Source organism: Mchenga conophoros, linkage group LG14 (genome assembly GCF_057382185.1).
Source record: "Mchenga conophoros isolate Kocher_MC1m ecotype Shallow Benthic linkage group LG14, M_conophoros_male_GT1.1, whole genome shotgun sequence".
Taxonomy (NCBI): domain Eukaryota; kingdom Metazoa; phylum Chordata; class Actinopteri; order Cichliformes; family Cichlidae; genus Mchenga; species Mchenga conophoros.
The window spans coordinates 22,334,204-22,353,155 of record NC_140539.1 but is presented as its reverse complement, the minus strand read 5'-3'; the positions used below and the strand labels follow the sequence as shown (position 1 = coordinate 22,353,155).

The following is an 18,952-nucleotide window of genomic DNA, read 5'->3' as shown; positions in this document are numbered from 1 at the left end:
CGTGGATACTGAAGATGCAGGGAGAAAATCATGTTAAAATAACATGAGGAGGAACATGAACATTAAGCAATATTATATGAGCTGATTTCCCACCGTGAGGTAGCAGACCATCTGGCGAAGAGTGGAGCTGGTCTTCAAATCCTGGCCGGTGATTGATGATGATGATGATCATAATGATAATTATAATAAGTCCCTCCCTGCTACATTTAGTGTTTGTGCTTTTTCCTTCGCAACCCAGTTTTGTCATCTCCTTTCTGGAGCCTGTCCTGTAAATCTGAATCGCAACCTACCTGAAGAATATTTCAAACACCTCCAGCTACTCTCGCCTGCTTCAATCAGTCACTTCCTTTCCTTGGATAGGAATGGATTTACCTGCTTTCCACCTGCCTGAACACCATTCCCTGCACCCCTGGTCTGATTTGGATTTTGGCCTACCAGCCGTGAACATCTCTGGAAACTTTATTCATAAGACCAAAAAGAAGATAGTGGAACTTAATTAAAGAAGTCTGCAATGTCTTGTTCAATTGATCTTGGCTGCTGTTAACACTTTCTCTCTTCTTCTGGCAGGGCTCCTGGTCGCGTCCCTGATAAACCATCCTCCCCAGCCAATTACCAGCTGCCCCTAAATATTAACCAGCTTGCTCCTTGAGTCCATTTTAAGCCAAAATATGACACATTGGCGAAGACAACAACTCCTGTGCTCCCACTTTCATGCACTAGCAGACATGTTTTTTTAACTAATGGTATCAGAATTTACATAATATACCTTTAAATCAAAGTCCAAACAATAAGTAAATTATATGTTACTTTGTGTGTGCCTAGGCCAGTGATTCCCACAGTGTGGGGTGGGCACTGCTGGTGAAGATACTGCAGGTAAGCCACAGTAATTCAGTTTGAAATTACTCACATGTGTAGAGTTAGAGGTGTATAAACATTTATTTATTAATGTAAAAAGTGAATTAAAACTGGTATTAGGAGATGGTCAGTTTGTGATATTAACCTGACCAGAATGTGTTGCTTTTAAATGGATGTTAGGGTCAGGTGGGTCACTTTGAATATGACTGGGTAGCATTACGAAAAACATAGTCAACAGCCTGTGTTATTCATGTTTTTTGAATACAATTTTCCAAAATATACATCACTTTCTTTTTTTAGGTGAGCTCCATGGGATTTTCTCAGGTTTTAAGTAGGCCACAGCACAGTGTGCAGAATGACTCTTGACTTTTGCTGATCTAGGCAAATCGAAACAGACCCTGCTTTATATTATATGGGATTTAAATTTGAAACACTACTAAATTACTGCACCCTCAGATTTTGAACCACTATACAAAGGATAAATAATTATTTCACAGTTTTTCAGTCTGACTCTTTTTTGGTAACCATTATATTATTCCTTTTTTTTTTTTTTTTTAAACATTGTGACAATATTTATTATTCTGTAGAAATAAATAATGAGTAAAAAATGATGCTCTTGAGAGGCCCAGCAATGTTCTAGTCCAGTGGTGGCGTCTGTGTTCACAGAATATTAATAAGAAATGCTGGAGTTAAGCTTGTTAGCCATTAGAGGACGAAAACCCTTTAGCTCTAACCAGTCAGCTTACCGGGTGTGGTGGAGCTTGCTAATGCCATTGGCTGAGCTAAAGATGTGGGTTCCATCAATGAAGACAGACTTCCACCCTCAGGTAGCCTATCTGAAATCTTATCACGGATGCCTGCTTTACACTAGAACATCAATCCATGAGTCTCTCCTAAATAATAGTGCTAGTTAGTGAGGCATGACGCTGTGGCTGTCAGTGAATGTTAAATTCATTTATTATTGCACCCGTCTCTGTAGGATGAATGAAAGTGATTGGGTAGTTAGGACTTGAGTTGAGGGGTTGACACTTTAGCCATCTGCAGAATAAAAAAAATATATCTAAGCAGGGCATATTTTATGCCTGTGATGAAAACAGCCTTTCTGGTCTTTGTGGAAGAAGATATGCTGTCAAAATAAAACAAATGTGACCTTGTATTAAGTGAAGATCTTTCATATCATTAAATTATTAATTCTGCTCATGTCTTCCTATATATGAGTGCAACGGCATTCACAGCTCACCACAATGCCCTTTGATAGTGCTCTGCAGAAATAATGAATCTATAATCTTGTAAAGCCTCACAATAATATAGTTAGAGATTATCCCATTTTGGGCTTTGCAAAATAAACATATAATCAATAGGACATGTCTAAATGAATGTGACCCTGTAGATGTGTTCCACATGCGCTCTGCATCCCTGCAGGGAGAGCTGACAGATTTAAAAGGAGCCGGGAAGGGAAAATCCTTTAGAAGTAGAATTATTAACCAAAAAATTCTAACCTTGTCTCACAAATGAAAGCCTGAACAAAAAGCTAGCTCAGAGGATGAAATGACAGCAGAATGCTGGGCTGTGGTTGGTCTCTCATAAGATGTGCATTATGCATAGAGAACCTGATGAATCACATTTATATGTGTTGTGTAAAAAGTAAGACAAAAACACACACAATAAGAGATAGACTTCACAGAGAGAGTTGCAGACAACTGGGAATTTTTGCTGGACTTTTGCTCTCAAGGGAACCATATTTATTCTAAATTTGCTATATGGGAATCAAGAAACCCAAAGGAGACGGCCCAAATGAGTACCAAAGCTACCAGGGACCCACAGGAATCATTTATATATGTGTGTGTGTGTCTATAAATGTATGTGGGAGTTCATCACTATAGTTAACACCGCAACAAAACCTCATGTCCCAAGATAAATTTAGCTCTAAAGGGGGTTGAATGGTGGTGGAGTATAACTGAATGAGCCTATAAACCAGAACAGCAGGTGGGAATAGAAGAGAAGGTAGAGGACGTCTTTGTTTTCTCATCTTCCTGAATGAGCTTTCTATTACCGTAATCCTTTTGCATAAGCCGGGCAGTTAAATCTTTTCTCTTAAGGAACAGCCCGCTTTAATGATGCAGAAAGATGGAAATACATAATTAGAAAATGTAAGGCTCCCAATCCTTCACGATAAATGTTGTGAAAGATTGGGAGAGGAAATGGGTTCACAGATAATAGTGCCTGTGCACTATTATCACATGCTGCTAAATTTACAATTCATTATTAAGGATTATTGATACATTTGGAATATGCTAAATTAACTCTATGACCAGCTCCATAGAATGAAGCAATGCTGTGCCTCATTCCAGCCTTAACGAAGATAGAGGCACAATGTAATTGAAATGATGTCCTTCTTCTTGTATGCAGAAAACAATAAGACTCTACCAGGTCAAAGTCTTTCTTATTTCATTTTCTCTGCATCTCTGTGTCTTAAACTGTGGCAGGAAAACCAGCTAGGCTGAGGGTAAGGTGTAGGTAAAACGATGATCTTGATTGTTTTGTGGTAGTGGATGCTTACACATAATGAATGCTCAAAGATTTCTAAAGTTATTCAGTCAATTTTCCACACAGTTTCAGGTAATTTTGAACTTTAAATGAGAAACACATCATGTTCTTATGACTATGACTGTTTTCAAACTTTTTATATTATTTCTTATTTTGACAGTCACTTTGTGTCCTCTACTTGAAGTTCATACAAAGACAAGGTGTTTGCTAATGTGTTTGCACACCGTCTTTGATTTCACATCTAATCTCAGAGAAACCAGCTGGCGTGCAGTTCAGTGCCCAACACATTAAAAAACAAATGAATAACTAAAAAATAAGTGCCTGAACAAAGAATAAGCTTTAAAAAAAGAGAGTAGAGCTTTGTGACAAAACGTCGCCTACTAGATGAGTTAGATGAGATTTTCCAGGTGCTGGGCCACCACATGCTGCCGAAACAGCTCCAGGGTCAGTGTGTGTCAAAATGATTGTTCAAATCTTTGGAGCTCTGCAGGAACAATGAATAACATTTTTTGAAAACACATTCCCTCAATTAGTCTTTTTATGGTGGCAGTACAGAGCACTGTCTAGTATGTCTATAACGACAAAATTTTCATAGCTATCACAGCTATTCAATCAATGCCGTACATCATATGGATGGAGGCATCATCAATTTGAAGAGAACACTCCCATCAACCTTGTCTGAGTTGCAGTTGCATTGAGCCTCCCTGCTAAGGGGAAAAATTGAGTCAAACCATTCCCAAGGCAAAGCAGAGCCACCAGATTACATTACTGTAGGGGGTTCTGATGGGTTATTGATCTTAAAAACTGATTGTAGTACTCAGGTGTGGTTTTGGCTCAGATTTTAGGAGGAGAGGTGGAGCGTGAGATTCAGGCTGAGTGGCAGAGCTGTTGAATATCGTCTAATCAGTGTCTCTTATGCAACAGTGGACTGGGACCTGCAGACGCCTTGGAAGCACTGATGTCTGAGCAACCTGACACACAGGCACACAGGCATAAGAACACCAGTGCAGGAGAGTGAACTCTAAATAAAAGCACAAGCAAGCAGAATGTGAAAGCTTTCTGTGTGTGTGTGTGTGTGTGTGTGTGTGTGTGTGTGTGTGTGTGTGTGTGTGTGTGTGTGTGTGTGTGTGTGTGTGTTAATAATGGGCATATCCTTCAACTCAGATTGCAACTGAGCCATTCAACTATATGTGTCAGTGGTGTGCCTTGTTAAAGTGAATGGATCATGAGCCAGTAAGGTTACTGTGATCAGCCATAATAATAAAACCACCTCTTTGACCCGCAGGTCCCCCAGCAGACCACTGCAGTGATGTGTTCAGTCTCATTCACCTTACTTCTGGTGGTTTTAGTGTTTTGACAGACACACTAAACAGAATGGTATAACATGAGTGCACTGGCATGTAAAAATTATCGCAACTTGGCATCAGAGGAGAAAGAAAAAGTTCTTTCACTATTGACCGAAAGCAATGACAGCAGTCTCGGCTGCTAAAAACCAGCTTTGCAGCATTGCAGAGCAAACAAGTTCTACAACTCAGCTCAGCTCCGCCCACAGATCTGGAGTGTAGTTTAGTTTGGATGTCACTCCTCGTAACTTCCACACAGCTAGCTCCACTTATTTTAAAGTGTGTCTGTGTTCTTGGGCTTTTTCTCTCCCTGTGTGAGACACAAGCTCCTGCAGTGCTGCTCATCAGTGTTGATCTGGAAGATAAACCCTGTTGATGTGAAGGATTAGAGACTGAGATTGTTTTGAGGGGTTGTGTGAGAGAGGAGCTTTGCACTCATGGATCGCCTTGACCGAGCTCCTGGGCAGTTCAGGAACTTCCAGAAGGATGATTTTGAGGCTGACTGGATCAAGGTGGCTAAATGCAAATCTGGTGAGGTGTACCAGGTCAAGGTCAAGCTCTGGCGGGAAAACTGTGCGTTGAAAACGTTTGACACAACCTTGTGTGGAAACAACTTTTACAGGTGGGAACTAAGTTATAATTGTTAGAATACTTTGAAGAATATTGGGTCTATAGAAAGGAAAGGCCCACAGCTTATCGTTTAATTAGCATTTGCGATGCCAGGATATCTTATTGTAATATGACAAAGCTTTCAACGAATCCCACCCCACTATATTATAGCACCACGCACTCTCTGAAGGCCTAAATTAACACCATCACAGGCAACAGGGAGCACTTAGACTTGGCAGTAGGAGTGTAACGGCTGTACAGAACAATGCAATGTGAAACACCACGTGGACTTGTTACAACACAGCTATGATTAATCACACACATTTCTGCTCCTCTGAACCAGACATGACAACTGATTGGTGAATATGTATTAGTTAAACATTAACCAACTACAGAATTAACATGGCTTAAGCCAAGAGATTCATCACTACCTATTCTAAAAAAGGTAAACAGTATATTGTCCAAGGCAAATATCAGTGAACTGGAACAAATTCAAGATTAAACTAACATTTGGTAATGCTTATTGGACTCGGACTTCATCTTGAATTGTACAAAAACTATTGGATTCATTGTATCCATCGCTCTCACCACATCTACTTTTGATGTTTTTCACAGAAAACATTTCCAGTGGTCAAAGTTCAAAATTCGAATAAAATCACAGCCTTTTTTTTCTATTCCAGGAAAATAATAGAGGAGGTGTCCAGCATAGCCAAATTGAAATTCAAGTACATAATTCCCATATATGGCATGTGCAGTGAAGTGACTGCACTTGTGATGGAGTACATGAGTAATGGGTCCCTGAACAATCTTCTAGCCAGTCACAGTTTGATGTGGCCGAAGAAGTTTCAGATGATTCATGAGACCTCCTTGGGCATGAATTTCCTTCACAGCATGAAACCTCCACTACTCCATCTTAACCTGAAGACTTCCAATATCCTTGTGGACGATCATCTCCACATCAAGGTCAGTAAACTTCTGGAAACTTAAAATGAACTCCTGGCTTATTCTGAGCTCTGCAGAGCGCTCTATTTTAATTCGATAACATTGTCTTATTCTTGTTTTGTGTGTGTGCGTGTGTGTGTGTGTGTGTGTGTGTATGTGTGGTTTTTTTCACTAAGATTTCAGATTTTGGTTTAATCCACTGGGAGGAGGGCATGAACAAGACCTTGTTCATGGAGTGTCTGGCTGCTAGAGGGAACATAAGTTACATTCCTCCAGAGACCTTCACTCACTCCCCCGATCCTCCAGGAACTACCTTTGATGTTTACAGGTGACTTGCCAAGGGTGTTTTTGAAATTGCACCATCAGAATCACAGCTTTTTTTCTGATTCAGCGCACAGTTCACACTTCACACAGTGTAACCTTGCTGTACAATATATATACTTTAATCTTTCAGAAGTCAGAGGGACATATTAGATGTATATCACTCACTCGTTTTTGCACTTTTATTTATTTATTTTTCATTGCTGAAAAGCTTTTCATTGAACAAAAAAGAGCTTTCAATGCCTTTTATGTGTGAGGAGGACATCCACAAAGTTCAATGAATACACAGTATGCCAAAATGAGAACGCCAGGACTGAAGTGCTTCCTTCTGCTTTGATTTGCAGCTTTGGAATTGTGATGTGGGAAATTCTGACACAACAGAAACCGTATGCAGGTAGGAAATTATTCATTTGAAATGAATCCCATCTTCATTCCATGATTAATAGGCGTTTCTTTAGAAAGGAATTATGTAACACTGCATAAACATGAAGGGATTTCATTTCAGTGTTTTTAGAAATAGTTCTTAAATGATGTGAATAACATTGTGAAACATATGAAACAAAACTCGCAGAAGCTTTAAAACATGTCACCAAAATGAGCTTTGGGGTAAACTGGCTTAATTAGTACTCATGATTCCATTATTAGACATTTCCTTCTGAGAAAACAATTGTCTGTGAAGATTTTGAAGTGGCAAGTCAGACGAGTTAGAAAAGCCAGATGTCTTCCTACAGAATTAGATCAACTTTATACTGCTTTCAAAGTAAAGTCAAAGCCAAGAGGTTGTTATCTTAACTTGGCATATCGACAGTAACTGTCTGTAAGCTTAGTATGGTAATGACGCACAAACCCACAAACATGTTAAAAGCACAATGATTCATTTGGTATGTCTAGACCAATACCACATTGATAATAAGCCACTAAGGATTCATAACCACAATGTTTTAGAGAAAAATAATCGGATTTTGAGGTTAAAAGTGTGGCTATTTTTATGTGAGAACTTAAACATTAGAGGGATAATCAGAGGAATCATTTGTAGAAGAAGAAAATTACACTCTCCCAAATGAATACTTTGGCTCAGTGCCCTACACACACTTTGAAAAAAGCCATCAAACAAGTAGGTTCACTTTGCTCCATTCACTGCTTACTGCATGTGCTCATCTACATCTAAATCTGGATGCAGGTTGCAGTGTGACCACAGTGCTCTTACAGGTGTCGCAGGGGAAGAGGCCCTGTGTGACTATGATACCCGATCAGAGGCCTCCTGAGTGTGAACAGATGATCAGCATCATGAAGCAGTGCTGGGACGATGATCACAGGAAGAGGCCACCGTTTTCAGGTGCGGCAAAAGGATGCTTTTGGGCTTTTTCTTATGAATTTAAATGTTTTAAATGTAAAACTTGTTGGAGAGGGCAGTCCAGGTTACTAGCCAGACGTGGAACAAGATTTAGAGATATCCTGCACTACGTGCAGTTTTGCATTCGAGCATCTAGAGCAGAGCCACAGCAATCGGATTTTAATAAGATTACTAGTGCACATCAGTTTCATCAGACCAGTGTTTGAACTCAGAAAAATAAATGCATAAACAACAAATAGTCAAGTTGTTCCTTTCAGCTTTGCAAGTAATTTTAAAGTCAAAAGTCAATGATGTGCTCCCAGGGAACACATTATAATGCTTCAGTGAAATACATACATTCAAATGAGGTTTTCATCATTTACATAATAAGAAGCAGGGTCACCATTGTTTAAAGAAACACTCATGACTTGAGAAGTCATGCTGATGAATACAAATCACCTCCATGTTTATTCATAAACTGCACCTTGTCCAATTTGTCGTGTTCGCAAATCTCTCCACAATTAGTACCGTATCTATGAAATAATTCTCCTGCGATTCCTGGATGACCATTCATGCTGTAGAGGGGCAGTCCTCACTGGGTTTTGGTGACTACATTAACTTGAACAGGCCAATTCAAAGATTTTCTTTCTGCTGTTTGTGTGCAGACTTTGTGAAGCAAACGGAGGCTTTGAGCGAAGTCTTTAAGGTCCCGGGACCAATTCACAGTGGCAAAAATGGAGATGCGGATCAGAAAGCAAATTATCCCTGGCTGTTCTCATCAGTGAAAAAGGTTTGTTTGACTCCACTCTTTAGACTCCACTCTAGTTGCTCTGTTGTATGCACTGTATCTACTCCAGCTTTGAGGGCAGATTAGTGGTATTATAGTAAGTTTGACTATAATGTTCACTAGCGTTCGCTAATTAGCACAATGTACATCTGGGGCCGATTAAAATGTCAATTGTGTTACACCAAATGAAAAGTCAGGGGAGTCAAGGGAGCCAGTTTTAGTAGGATTTGCCCTCAAAGCCAGTTGCTTTCAAGTGTTTTCTGCCACCCCTGGCTCCTTCAAAAGCAAAAAAACAACAACAACAACAACAACAAAATCGATCATAAGATTAACCAACAGAGTTAGTGGAGAACGCATCCAGCAGCCACCTCAACTGTGGTTAAAAATCCTACAAACTAATTTGGGTCATTAAAAAACAACAACTGCCAAAATGAAAACCACCATTCTCTAAACTGACACGTTACTAACACTTGAAAGGGCTATCTTTGATGACCTCTAACCCACTCACCCACCTGCCCCCATGACCCTAAACTGGATAAGAGGTTAAAATGGCTGGAAAAAATATGGACGCTTCATGGCAGTCAGTCTAGTAACCTACAGATTATTTCAAAAGTATAAAAGTCATGGTAGTACTGAATGGAAATTTAAAACGATTTTTCTAGCTTAGGGTAGGTCTCAGTCCCTTCTTTGAAGTTCTGTACAAATTTTCAAGGCATGAAATAGCGTGCCCCCCCCCCCCACACACACACACACAAACAATTTTTTTTAATATTCTGTGTAAATAAGATTAATAATGTGGTCAGTTTTTATTACTCTGTTTAACTCTGGAGCTCACGCGATAACTAATTATTGTGCTTGTAAGCCACTTGTGATGACTGATATCACAACCATTAACCTTTGTTTTCTTTTCTTTTCTTTTGTTTCCATTTTAGATCACTAATACCGAGATGTCAGTCTCTCCTTCAGGTAAACCAGCTCTCAGAGCATGGTGGAAATGTTCAGTTCAATATAATTTTTGCAGGGCTGACACTTCAAAAGTGATGCTTACAGTGCCGTCACATAAAAAAAAATCCATCACCTTTCACACTGACAAATAGAGTCAATACAATCAATAGAGTGGAGGAGCTGTTGTTCAGGGGAGGAGACAGTAATGCATTGTTGATGCTTTTGACCCAGTGTTGCGAACAACATTAAAATAATAGGTCAGGATGCTTTTCACTTTTACAGTCTGTTATAATTAGATTATCAGACTACGACGACCTGGATGACTGACAACCTACCCAGAAAATACATTACTTCATGCAAAAAGATTGAAGAGTTTCTGCAATTCTAACAAGCGTGAAAATCAACCATCACTATTCTTCAACACAGCCTGAACTCTCATAGACAGCTTTCTTGTAATTTATTTAATAGTTCTTGAGGCTTCCTGTAGGTCATTCAGAGCTCTTCTTTGGATGTTGGCTGCCTTTTCTCTTTTCTCTATCAAAATGATCCCACACTGCTGCAGTAATGTTGAAGTCCGGGCTCTGAGGAGGCCAATCCATCACTGATTGTGTTCCATTGTGTGCTTTTCAGTCCAGGTATTTTTTAAAAAACACACTGGCATTTTTTTTAGCACCATAGTCACGCTCATAAAAGCTGGCAATTAGATTATTTTCAGACTACTTCATGGGGGGTTAAAGTCATGGTGGCTCATGGTGGATCTGATGCTACTTTTCTGCATTCATAATTTAATCAGTTTCAAAAAGGTCCCCAACACCACTTACTGAAATCCAGGCAGAAACCGTGTTTTACACATGGCTGTAGATACTCACTTCCCCACAGTGGATCATTTCATGTCCTTCTTTCATCAGTCTAACCCTTTGCATGTCTGCCTTCACAATACCCATGAATCTTCTCCGTGTTGTGTCTTTTTTTCCTGAGCAGCCACTCCACCTTTAACAGCCTTCCTCCAGAATATCCACTTTATAACTTTTGGGACATTTGCATCTTTGCACATGGCCAAAAAAAGGCTCAACACATGTATTCACACATGTATTCTATCTTGCTTTTACTGACTTTCAAGCTATACTTCCACCTCCCCATGTTCTCTTCCATCTGCTCCTTACACTCAATGCACACTTGCTTCTTGGTAAAAAAATACTATTTAACGCATGTTAAAATGTGTTCTCTTGCTTTTGCGATGACAGGCTTAGAACTTAAAGTGCTTAAAGATACAGTGTAGACACAACACTGGTTCATCCCTTGAGTTAGGTTTCTTTAATATCCTTGAGTGATTCATAGGTCAGTGTTAAAATGGTCAGGTACATGGACTGGACTGAAATTAGGTGAAAAAGCAGCCAATGTCCAAAGAAAAACTATAAAAGACCTTCAGAAAGCCACTTTAAAAAATGACTTTTGCACAGCACTGCATCTTCAACACTAGTACTCAAAAGCTCTACATCCCTTTAAAAGTTGGCTTACAAAAGCTTCAAATAGAGACATTAACATTAGACTAAGCTGTATAATGCAAATTTCTTTTTATTTAACAGATGGCCAGTATGACAAGGAGGCCATTCTCTCTATGCTATCAAAAAAAGACTTTGGCAGTTTCAGGAAGTCTGTGAGAAGGGAACACGTATCCTCACAGTTTTCCGGCAAAAAGACACTCCTTCACTGCACAGTAGCTAGCGGTGATTCAGAGAGTGTCGAGCACATCCTGAATCTGGGTGCCGAAGTCAACTGTACGACTGCCAAAGGTTACACTCCTCTTCTTATTGCTGTTCTGCAGAGGTATGTATAAGCCTATGTATGTTGTCTTAGATCAGTTGCAAGCAACTAAGGGACAATGCTGTGCTAACAACTGCCTATTTTGATCCTTGGTTTACCAGATTTCCTGCTCTTCTCTTCAAAGTTTAAGAGAAGCACTGAAAATGAGGGAAATACAGTTTTTGCTTTCTTACTAAGAACTAAAGGAAAAGATTGATTCAGTATCGCTGTCATTGTCTTTTTATTATACCGTATCTATAAAACTCTTACAAATATTGAGAAATGTTATAATAATCTTGATGTTAAAATTATTTATGGCATCCCATTTGTGCAAAAATATTTATGCATTGATTGGTAGAAAGGCATAAATATCCAGTAAACATGTATTTCCTGAAACTGTATTTATCCACGTATGCAACAAAGTGTTCACACGCACAGAGATCAAAAAATCATCTAAGTGATTAAGTGTGCTTGAACTATTGCCCAAACATCCCTGAAAACTGCAACATTGTCTCTACTCTAGTTGCTTGATTGCAAAACTACATGCACTTCATGATATCTCTGACTCTTGTTCCACATCTGGTAGGCATGGGTCACTGCAAAAGTATAATGTAGTGATTTGTCCACGTTTCCCCACTATTTATGTTTTTTAAGCAAAGTCAAGCTTGTCTTGATCCTGATGAGGTGGCATTATGTAGTTTTCTGAAGTGTAGGACTGTTTTATTTTTAAGTTGTAATGTACTCTATCAATGAAACTTATTTTCAACAGGCTATATGACATCATCTCTTTGTTGCTGGAACATGGCGCAGATGGGAGCCTGGGAGATGAGGATGATTGGACACCACTCCATTTTGCAGCTCAAAATGGCGATGACAGGACTGTTCGACTCCTGCTGGACAAAGGTGCTGTCATCAATGCCCAGGAAAAAACCGGCTGGATGCCCTTCCACCTGGCCTGCCAAAATGGACATGAAACTGTGGTGCGCCTGCTGCTTTTGCGACAATCGCAGGAAGCTGTCGTAGAACAGGAGAAGGCAAACGGGAGGACACCGCTCCACTTGGCCTCCATCTACGGGCATCTCAGTATCGTGAAACTCCTCCTAACTCATGGAGCAGATCCCAATGCGACAGACAAATGTCTGTGCACTGCTCTTCACCTATCAGCCGAGGAAGGCCATAACAGAGTAGTCAGACAGTTGATACAGAGTGGAGCGACTGTTGACATTGCAGACAGCAAAGGGAATACTCCACTTCACCTGGCTGCTCTGAAGGGTCATACAGGCATATGTAGGCAGCTGTTGTCAAACGGAGCCAACCCAGATGCCACTACTATCCAGGGATGGACCCCCATGCACCTGGCTGCCCTAAAGGGACATGAAGCAACACTGGTCCAACTGGAGAGTCAGGGTGGTTGTGTAAATGCAAGAGGTGAGAACGGATGGACTCCACTACACCTGGCCTGTCACCAGAGTAAGCCAGATTTGGTAGCAAAACTCTTGTCAGCCAAGGCCGACCCACATGTCACAGAGGAGAGTAAAGGATGGACACCACTACATGTGGCCTGTAAAAGTGTGAGTTTTCCAAGTGTCCTCCACTTGATATTCCATGGCGCAAATGTCAATGCTTTAAATTATGGAAATGCCACACCTTTACACCTGGCTGCCCAGCACGGCTGTGTACCCATTGTAAAAGCTTTACTGATGAATGGAGCAGACGGGACACTGCTGGATTCTTCTGGATCCACAGCTTTAAATGTAGCTCAGCAGAGTGAAAAGTTGGAAATAGTGGAATTACTAGAAAATGGATGTTAACTATCATGAGGATGACAATATAATGGAGAAGTTGCACTATAGAGGAGGGATTATCAGGCAACTTAAAGCACGATATTGATGATTTTTTCACAGAAAAAAGACCAGTTTTGCAACGCATAAGAAAACCAAATCAATTTCACAAACCCATCTATATTTTGAATGTTGTCAGACCATTGCACAATTGAAAGCAGAAATCCATTGCTGTCCTTGCTTAAAAAAACAGCGTCCGATTTTTACAGTAATTATTTCCCGTAAATTCCACAGACGTGCCACACGATCAGGCATTTGTATTGAAAATAATTACTTTAAACTCTGTGAATGCTTGACAGGGTCATTATTGTGATAAACTGTAGTGAGCCACCCACATGGGGGGCACAATCGGGTGAAGTATACTATTATGACAAAGTATATTGATTCTTCTTATTGAATCCCTGTGCTTGTTTGCTTCTTTATGTGTGCTTTCCTGTCGACTGGAAGATAGAAATGATATAGTAAAAAGTGTTGCTGTTACTAAGGCATTCTTTTGGTTAAACCTGTCAGACTGCAGGTATTATTTGTCCAATCTGGTTAAATGACATATATCAGAATCGACATAGCCATTTTTAACAGCTCCATGTGAGAATTTGTGATTAAAAATCCATGTATGCTTCATGACCAGCCACGATAATTCCTTACAGACTGAAGGAGTCACTTCCCAGCATGTGACACACTCATTTACCACAGTGACACCTTATTAAATTGAAATGAAATGCATGGTTTCGGGAGCTGTATTGACCTACACATTCACAGGGTTTTTCCTGGAACCACAGTGACTGACTTAGATGTAGTGCTAGGAGCTGAGCTGAATCAAATGACTGTAAATGAACAGAGCAGAGGTATATTTAACCTGAGCTTGGATTTTTCTTTAAAACATGTTGCTAAGTGAATGTCTGCTGTAGAGATGGACCGATCCGATATTACGTATCGGTATCGGTCCGATACTGACCTAAATTACTGGATCGGATATCAGAGAAAAATAAAAAATGTAATCCGATCCATTAAATATCACGAAAGCACCTCACAAAACTTGCAACACGCCGTAACTCGCCTCAGAACGTCGGAGCAGTATGCATCACGTGATAGAGCGGCTGTGGCATGCGGGACCTGTGGTCTGGATAGCATTTGGAGCTTCGCTAGCAACCTGGCATTTCATCTCCGACAAAGTTATCCCCGAGAGAAGTAAAGCAAGTGTGTAAGTCCATCTCTGAATGTTTGTAAAGCATTCCTGCGTTAAGCTTAACGAGCGACTGCCTCTCGTTCTCCGGCTGCTACTTCAATCGTGAAACTGCTAATGATCAGCTGATCGGCTTTTCTGTCGTGAGTCTCTCTTGTTTGTTTTTGGTCCACTTTGCGCCAGAAAGAGCAAACCAGCGGCTGAACAACAGCAGCACGTTTAAGCTTGATAAGCTGTTGTTACAATTTATTTAATATTACTTTCTACACCAGGATCTTTTTCTACGTAGCTGACGGCTGGTAACTGTGCAGGGGCGGATCTAGCAAAGTTTAGCCAGGGGGGCCGATAGGGCATTAACTGGGAAAAGGGGGCACAAAGACATACTTTTCTTTCTTATTCTCATTTAAAATGTCTAGCTTTTAATAAATAATTATCTGACACCCAAAGTTTTAATTTGATGTAAAATGAATAGAAGTCAATTACTGTATATAGTGACTATTAAGTCTAATATATATACCCTAGTAAGCTATAGTACTTTTTCCTTTGGGAAGGTACCATCTGTGCAGTCTGCAATTTTGTTGAAGAAAGATGTTGAATCTATTTAATATTTCTTGAAAAATAATTGATTTCTGTGCATTTTTTTTCACACTGCATCAAATTAAGGTTGATTACGTTGATTAAGCATCATGAGGTGGAGCGTGAGGGGTGGTTCCCTATTTTTTATTTATTTATTTTTGTTGTTGCTGGGAGTTGGAACCCTATTAGTTAGGTTGCTTAATATTTACGCTAAGTACTCTTTAAAATACCAGAATAGGGAGGATGGTGTAGGTCTAAGTTTATTAGATTGATCAGTATTGCTGAACTATGAAATATTTTTTTTGCATACAGGTATAACAGAATAGCTTTAGTGTAGTTGTTGTTTTAAACTTGAGTATGAACTTATACAAAATGCCGCAAGATATTTTAAAAAACAGTTTTGTTGATTAAAAAACACTATATCGGATTCATATCGGTATCGGCAGGTATCCAAATTTATGATATCGGTATCGGTATCGGACATAAAAAAGTGGTATCGTGCCATCTCTAGTCTGCTGTATCATTTTTAAATTGCTATTTTATTCTGAGTTTATTTTCCCCCTTCACAGCATCTCTGACCCTGAGCAAATTAAGTGCTGTCTGTTTACTTGTGTGGATTTTCCTTCTGTGTTGATTTTGATTACATCGTGACAGCATGAAACCATCAGTCCTCTTCTCCTGCTCATTAAAAGAACTGGGTAAACCATTTCTTTCTTTGTGTCTTGTCATTTGTCTTTTTACCTGACCAATATACTATTAGAAACAATAGATTATGTAAATGATGGACAAATTTTTCAAGTCTAAAAACCTGGATCCACTGTAGAGGTGCCTCCAGAAGTGCATTCTTTCCATTGGCCAGCAGGGACACGACACTCTTGGTTGTGAAAACAACTCCTCCCCTTGCTCATCATGTTCAAGATGGTAAAGGCGAAGGCAAACAGCTTAGTGTTTCACAACGAGACGTCCTTAACTAATGCGTGACATCATGGTCGCTATATCCATCTTTTAATTACAGTCTGTGCTTTGAACCACTTGACTAAAATACTAGAGTCTCAATACAAACTATAACCTATAGAAAACAGTCAAATCCTTTACTTTAAAAACATAAGATTTTTGTTTAATTTACACCTGCAAACAACTTCTAATGATTTTAACAGATTTTTCCTCCTTCCTATATCCAAATTTATAATGTCATGTAGTTTTATATCAGAAACCCAACAAGGTAAAGTATATTGTTGACCCTATTTTCATTGAACAGAGTTTGAAAAACAGGCATTGTGTTATGGAAAGAATCTCTGTTGCAGAGTTCTGTTTATTTCAGGTCGGGTTGGATGTGAAGCAGATTATAGTTGAAAGTGTCCTTTAACTGCAGCAATTCACATTTGAAATGTATGGAGCCTTTAATGTCTAAAGAATTGAAAGCAAATCACATTTGTGTGGTTGTTATCCACTGTCAACAGTCAGATGACAATTTAACAGATGTGAATGACACTTATCCGTGGAAACCAGAGCTGTGTCATTGTGTAAACTGTCTAACAGCATTTCTGTCCTACTAGTATTCAAATCAAACAATTCATTTAAAAAAACATGAAACAAACTATACAGGTCTTCTGATGCTACTTCCTAAAAACCTCTTGCTTTTCTTTAATCAAGCCCACCTAAATCGATGATTCTGCCTCAACCTTTTTACACGTACAGTGACACTTTGGAAACCTTCTATCTTGGTCACTAATTGGGTTTGAAGGCACCTAAACAAATTTTATTTTCTAATAGGGAGACCAGCAGGAAGAAGATAATGCCGTGTATGTTGCCACTAACGCAGACACCAACAGCATCAGAGAGAAAGAAGAAAATTGCATTGTTGTGGTCTTTAGCTTCACACTGCGGCATGCTATAGTTCATCCACTTTTTTTCTTAGTGAATGTATTCATTTAACATATATTATTCACAGAGAATTGAACAATAGCTTAATTAAACATTCTCTGATGTTCTTCCCCTCTGTGCTCTGATGTCTTGTGTGATGCAGTTATACAACTTTGTGGAGTTTTAATCGAAATTAAACTCAGACTTCACGGCCTAATTGCTTTGAAGTGACGCTAGACAACAGTTCACGGTGATGTATTCACACCAAAACAAAGGCTCTACTGGCTTTGTGTAACTCTTTGCAATATTGCATACTAGTGCTTTCAAAAGCTTATCAAATAGTATCATGTGGATATGAGTCTGCTGATACGTTTTTAAATCTCATTGTCTTATGCTGTCTTAACCCCTCATGCACTGTTCAGAATATTTAGCCAACTTTTAAAGCATAAATGATGCCAAGAAGGACTCTTTGACATTCACAGCTCTTATTTTAATGATAGGAATTAATCTGGCCATTTACTTGGTATATTTAGCTTCTCAGAAGAGAGCCATTATGCTCTCTGCAGAGAACCCTCTTTAGCAGGGTTAAACTCACCTTTGAGCTGAGCCCCGTGGTGTTAAGCAGCTGCAATCATGACTGATGCAGCTGTGTCTTTTGACCCAGGTGTGCAGCCTCAGCAGGGGCAAGCAGGCATCTTTGGTGCTTGCTACAATAATTGAGTGAGTGATCTGTCATGCCTCATGGGAGATGATTTTTTTTTCAGAGTGATGACATAGAAAACATTTTTTTGGCACTGTGATCTCTCTCTGACCTCTCGCTCTGCGAGAAGACCCCACCTCGGCCTGTCTAAATACCGAGCATTAGTGCTTGCTGTTTTTCACTTGAGTGAACCATCCTTCACATTATCAATTGAAGCATTTCAGTCATACCTGTGACTGCATTAAAAGTGACTTTTACATTGAAACACTGAGAAATTAATCAACATGCCCAATTATGATTCCTTGAAGATTTTAAAATGGAAATGTGTATTCATATTTTTTGTAATATAATCCAAAAACTACTGAATTATTACCTCATTGTTCTAGTTTATTCCTATTATGCTTTTATGCTTCATTTCCCTAGTGTTGCGATTTGTTATTAATGAGTTATTAATTAAGCTCACTGCTTTCTAGCAATGAAACTACACTTTCCAACACACACTCATGCTTCATAATTCAGTACATCAAATTTTGGGAAAGTTTCACTCCCTTGAGGCTGTAGCAGCATCTCCCTCAAACGTAAAGTTAATACATCTCTAGTAATAGATTTGACCTGTGTTTCCTATTTTATTCTTCAAACTTATTTGTAGTTCAAAGAGTGTTAAATGATTTCATTATTGAAAGTTTAATATTTTTCGAGACTATATATTGAAAAAAAGAGAACTAACAGTCATAAGGCTGAGCAGTGATTTGAGTGTTTTAGTGCTGCTGAAGAGCATCATTTGCACATTAGTGCAGAGTAATTAGCCATTGTTTGGCTTTCTAATAATGTTTTTTTTCAGCAGGCTATGTAAAATATCTTAATCAATGCTTTTAGCCTAGCATTGCCCCTCTCCAACTTACACAATGCATGTCTTGTTTTTATTCTTTCTTAGAGATTGCTGAATTGGCTTTTAATGGATAGATTAAAAGAAATATAGCATCTAAATATATAGTTTTGTCCTTGGGGGTTTACATTAGGGGTTACAAACAAAGACAATACACTTTGTTTTTCTTGTACATATATTAATATGCTATTCTTTAATTGTTCTTACCCCAGCCTTGTCTAAATTGGCTCAATGAACATTATCTCAATAAAACATTTAAATGTAATTGTCAAAACAGTCTGGGAAACAAAATGGTTTTAACAAGCAGCAAAGAACATTGTGTATCATCAGGATTTCAATATAACCTGAGAGTAATTGGTAGGTTTTTCATTCTCCAGACTTTAATGGAATGATGGGAAGGACAATGAGTTTGATTATA

General features: G+C 39.1%; 1 protein-coding gene across 1 annotated transcript; it reads left to right on the top strand.

The window, feature by feature from the left end:
- Positions 1–5,182: 5,182 nt before the first annotated feature.
- ankk1 (ankyrin repeat and kinase domain containing 1) lies at positions 5,183–14,983 on the top strand. Its single transcript, XM_085244797.1, has 9 exons — positions 5,183–5,367; positions 6,035–6,317; positions 6,473–6,624; positions 6,962–7,011; positions 7,798–7,953; positions 8,616–8,740; positions 9,670–9,703; positions 11,269–11,509; positions 12,255–14,983. Exons 1-9 carry the CDS (start codon positions 5,183–5,185, stop codon positions 13,294–13,296), a joined length of 2,268 nt encoding a protein of 755 aa, XP_085100923.1. The 3' UTR covers positions 13,297–14,983.
- The last annotated feature ends 3,969 nt before the right edge of the window (positions 14,984–18,952 follow it).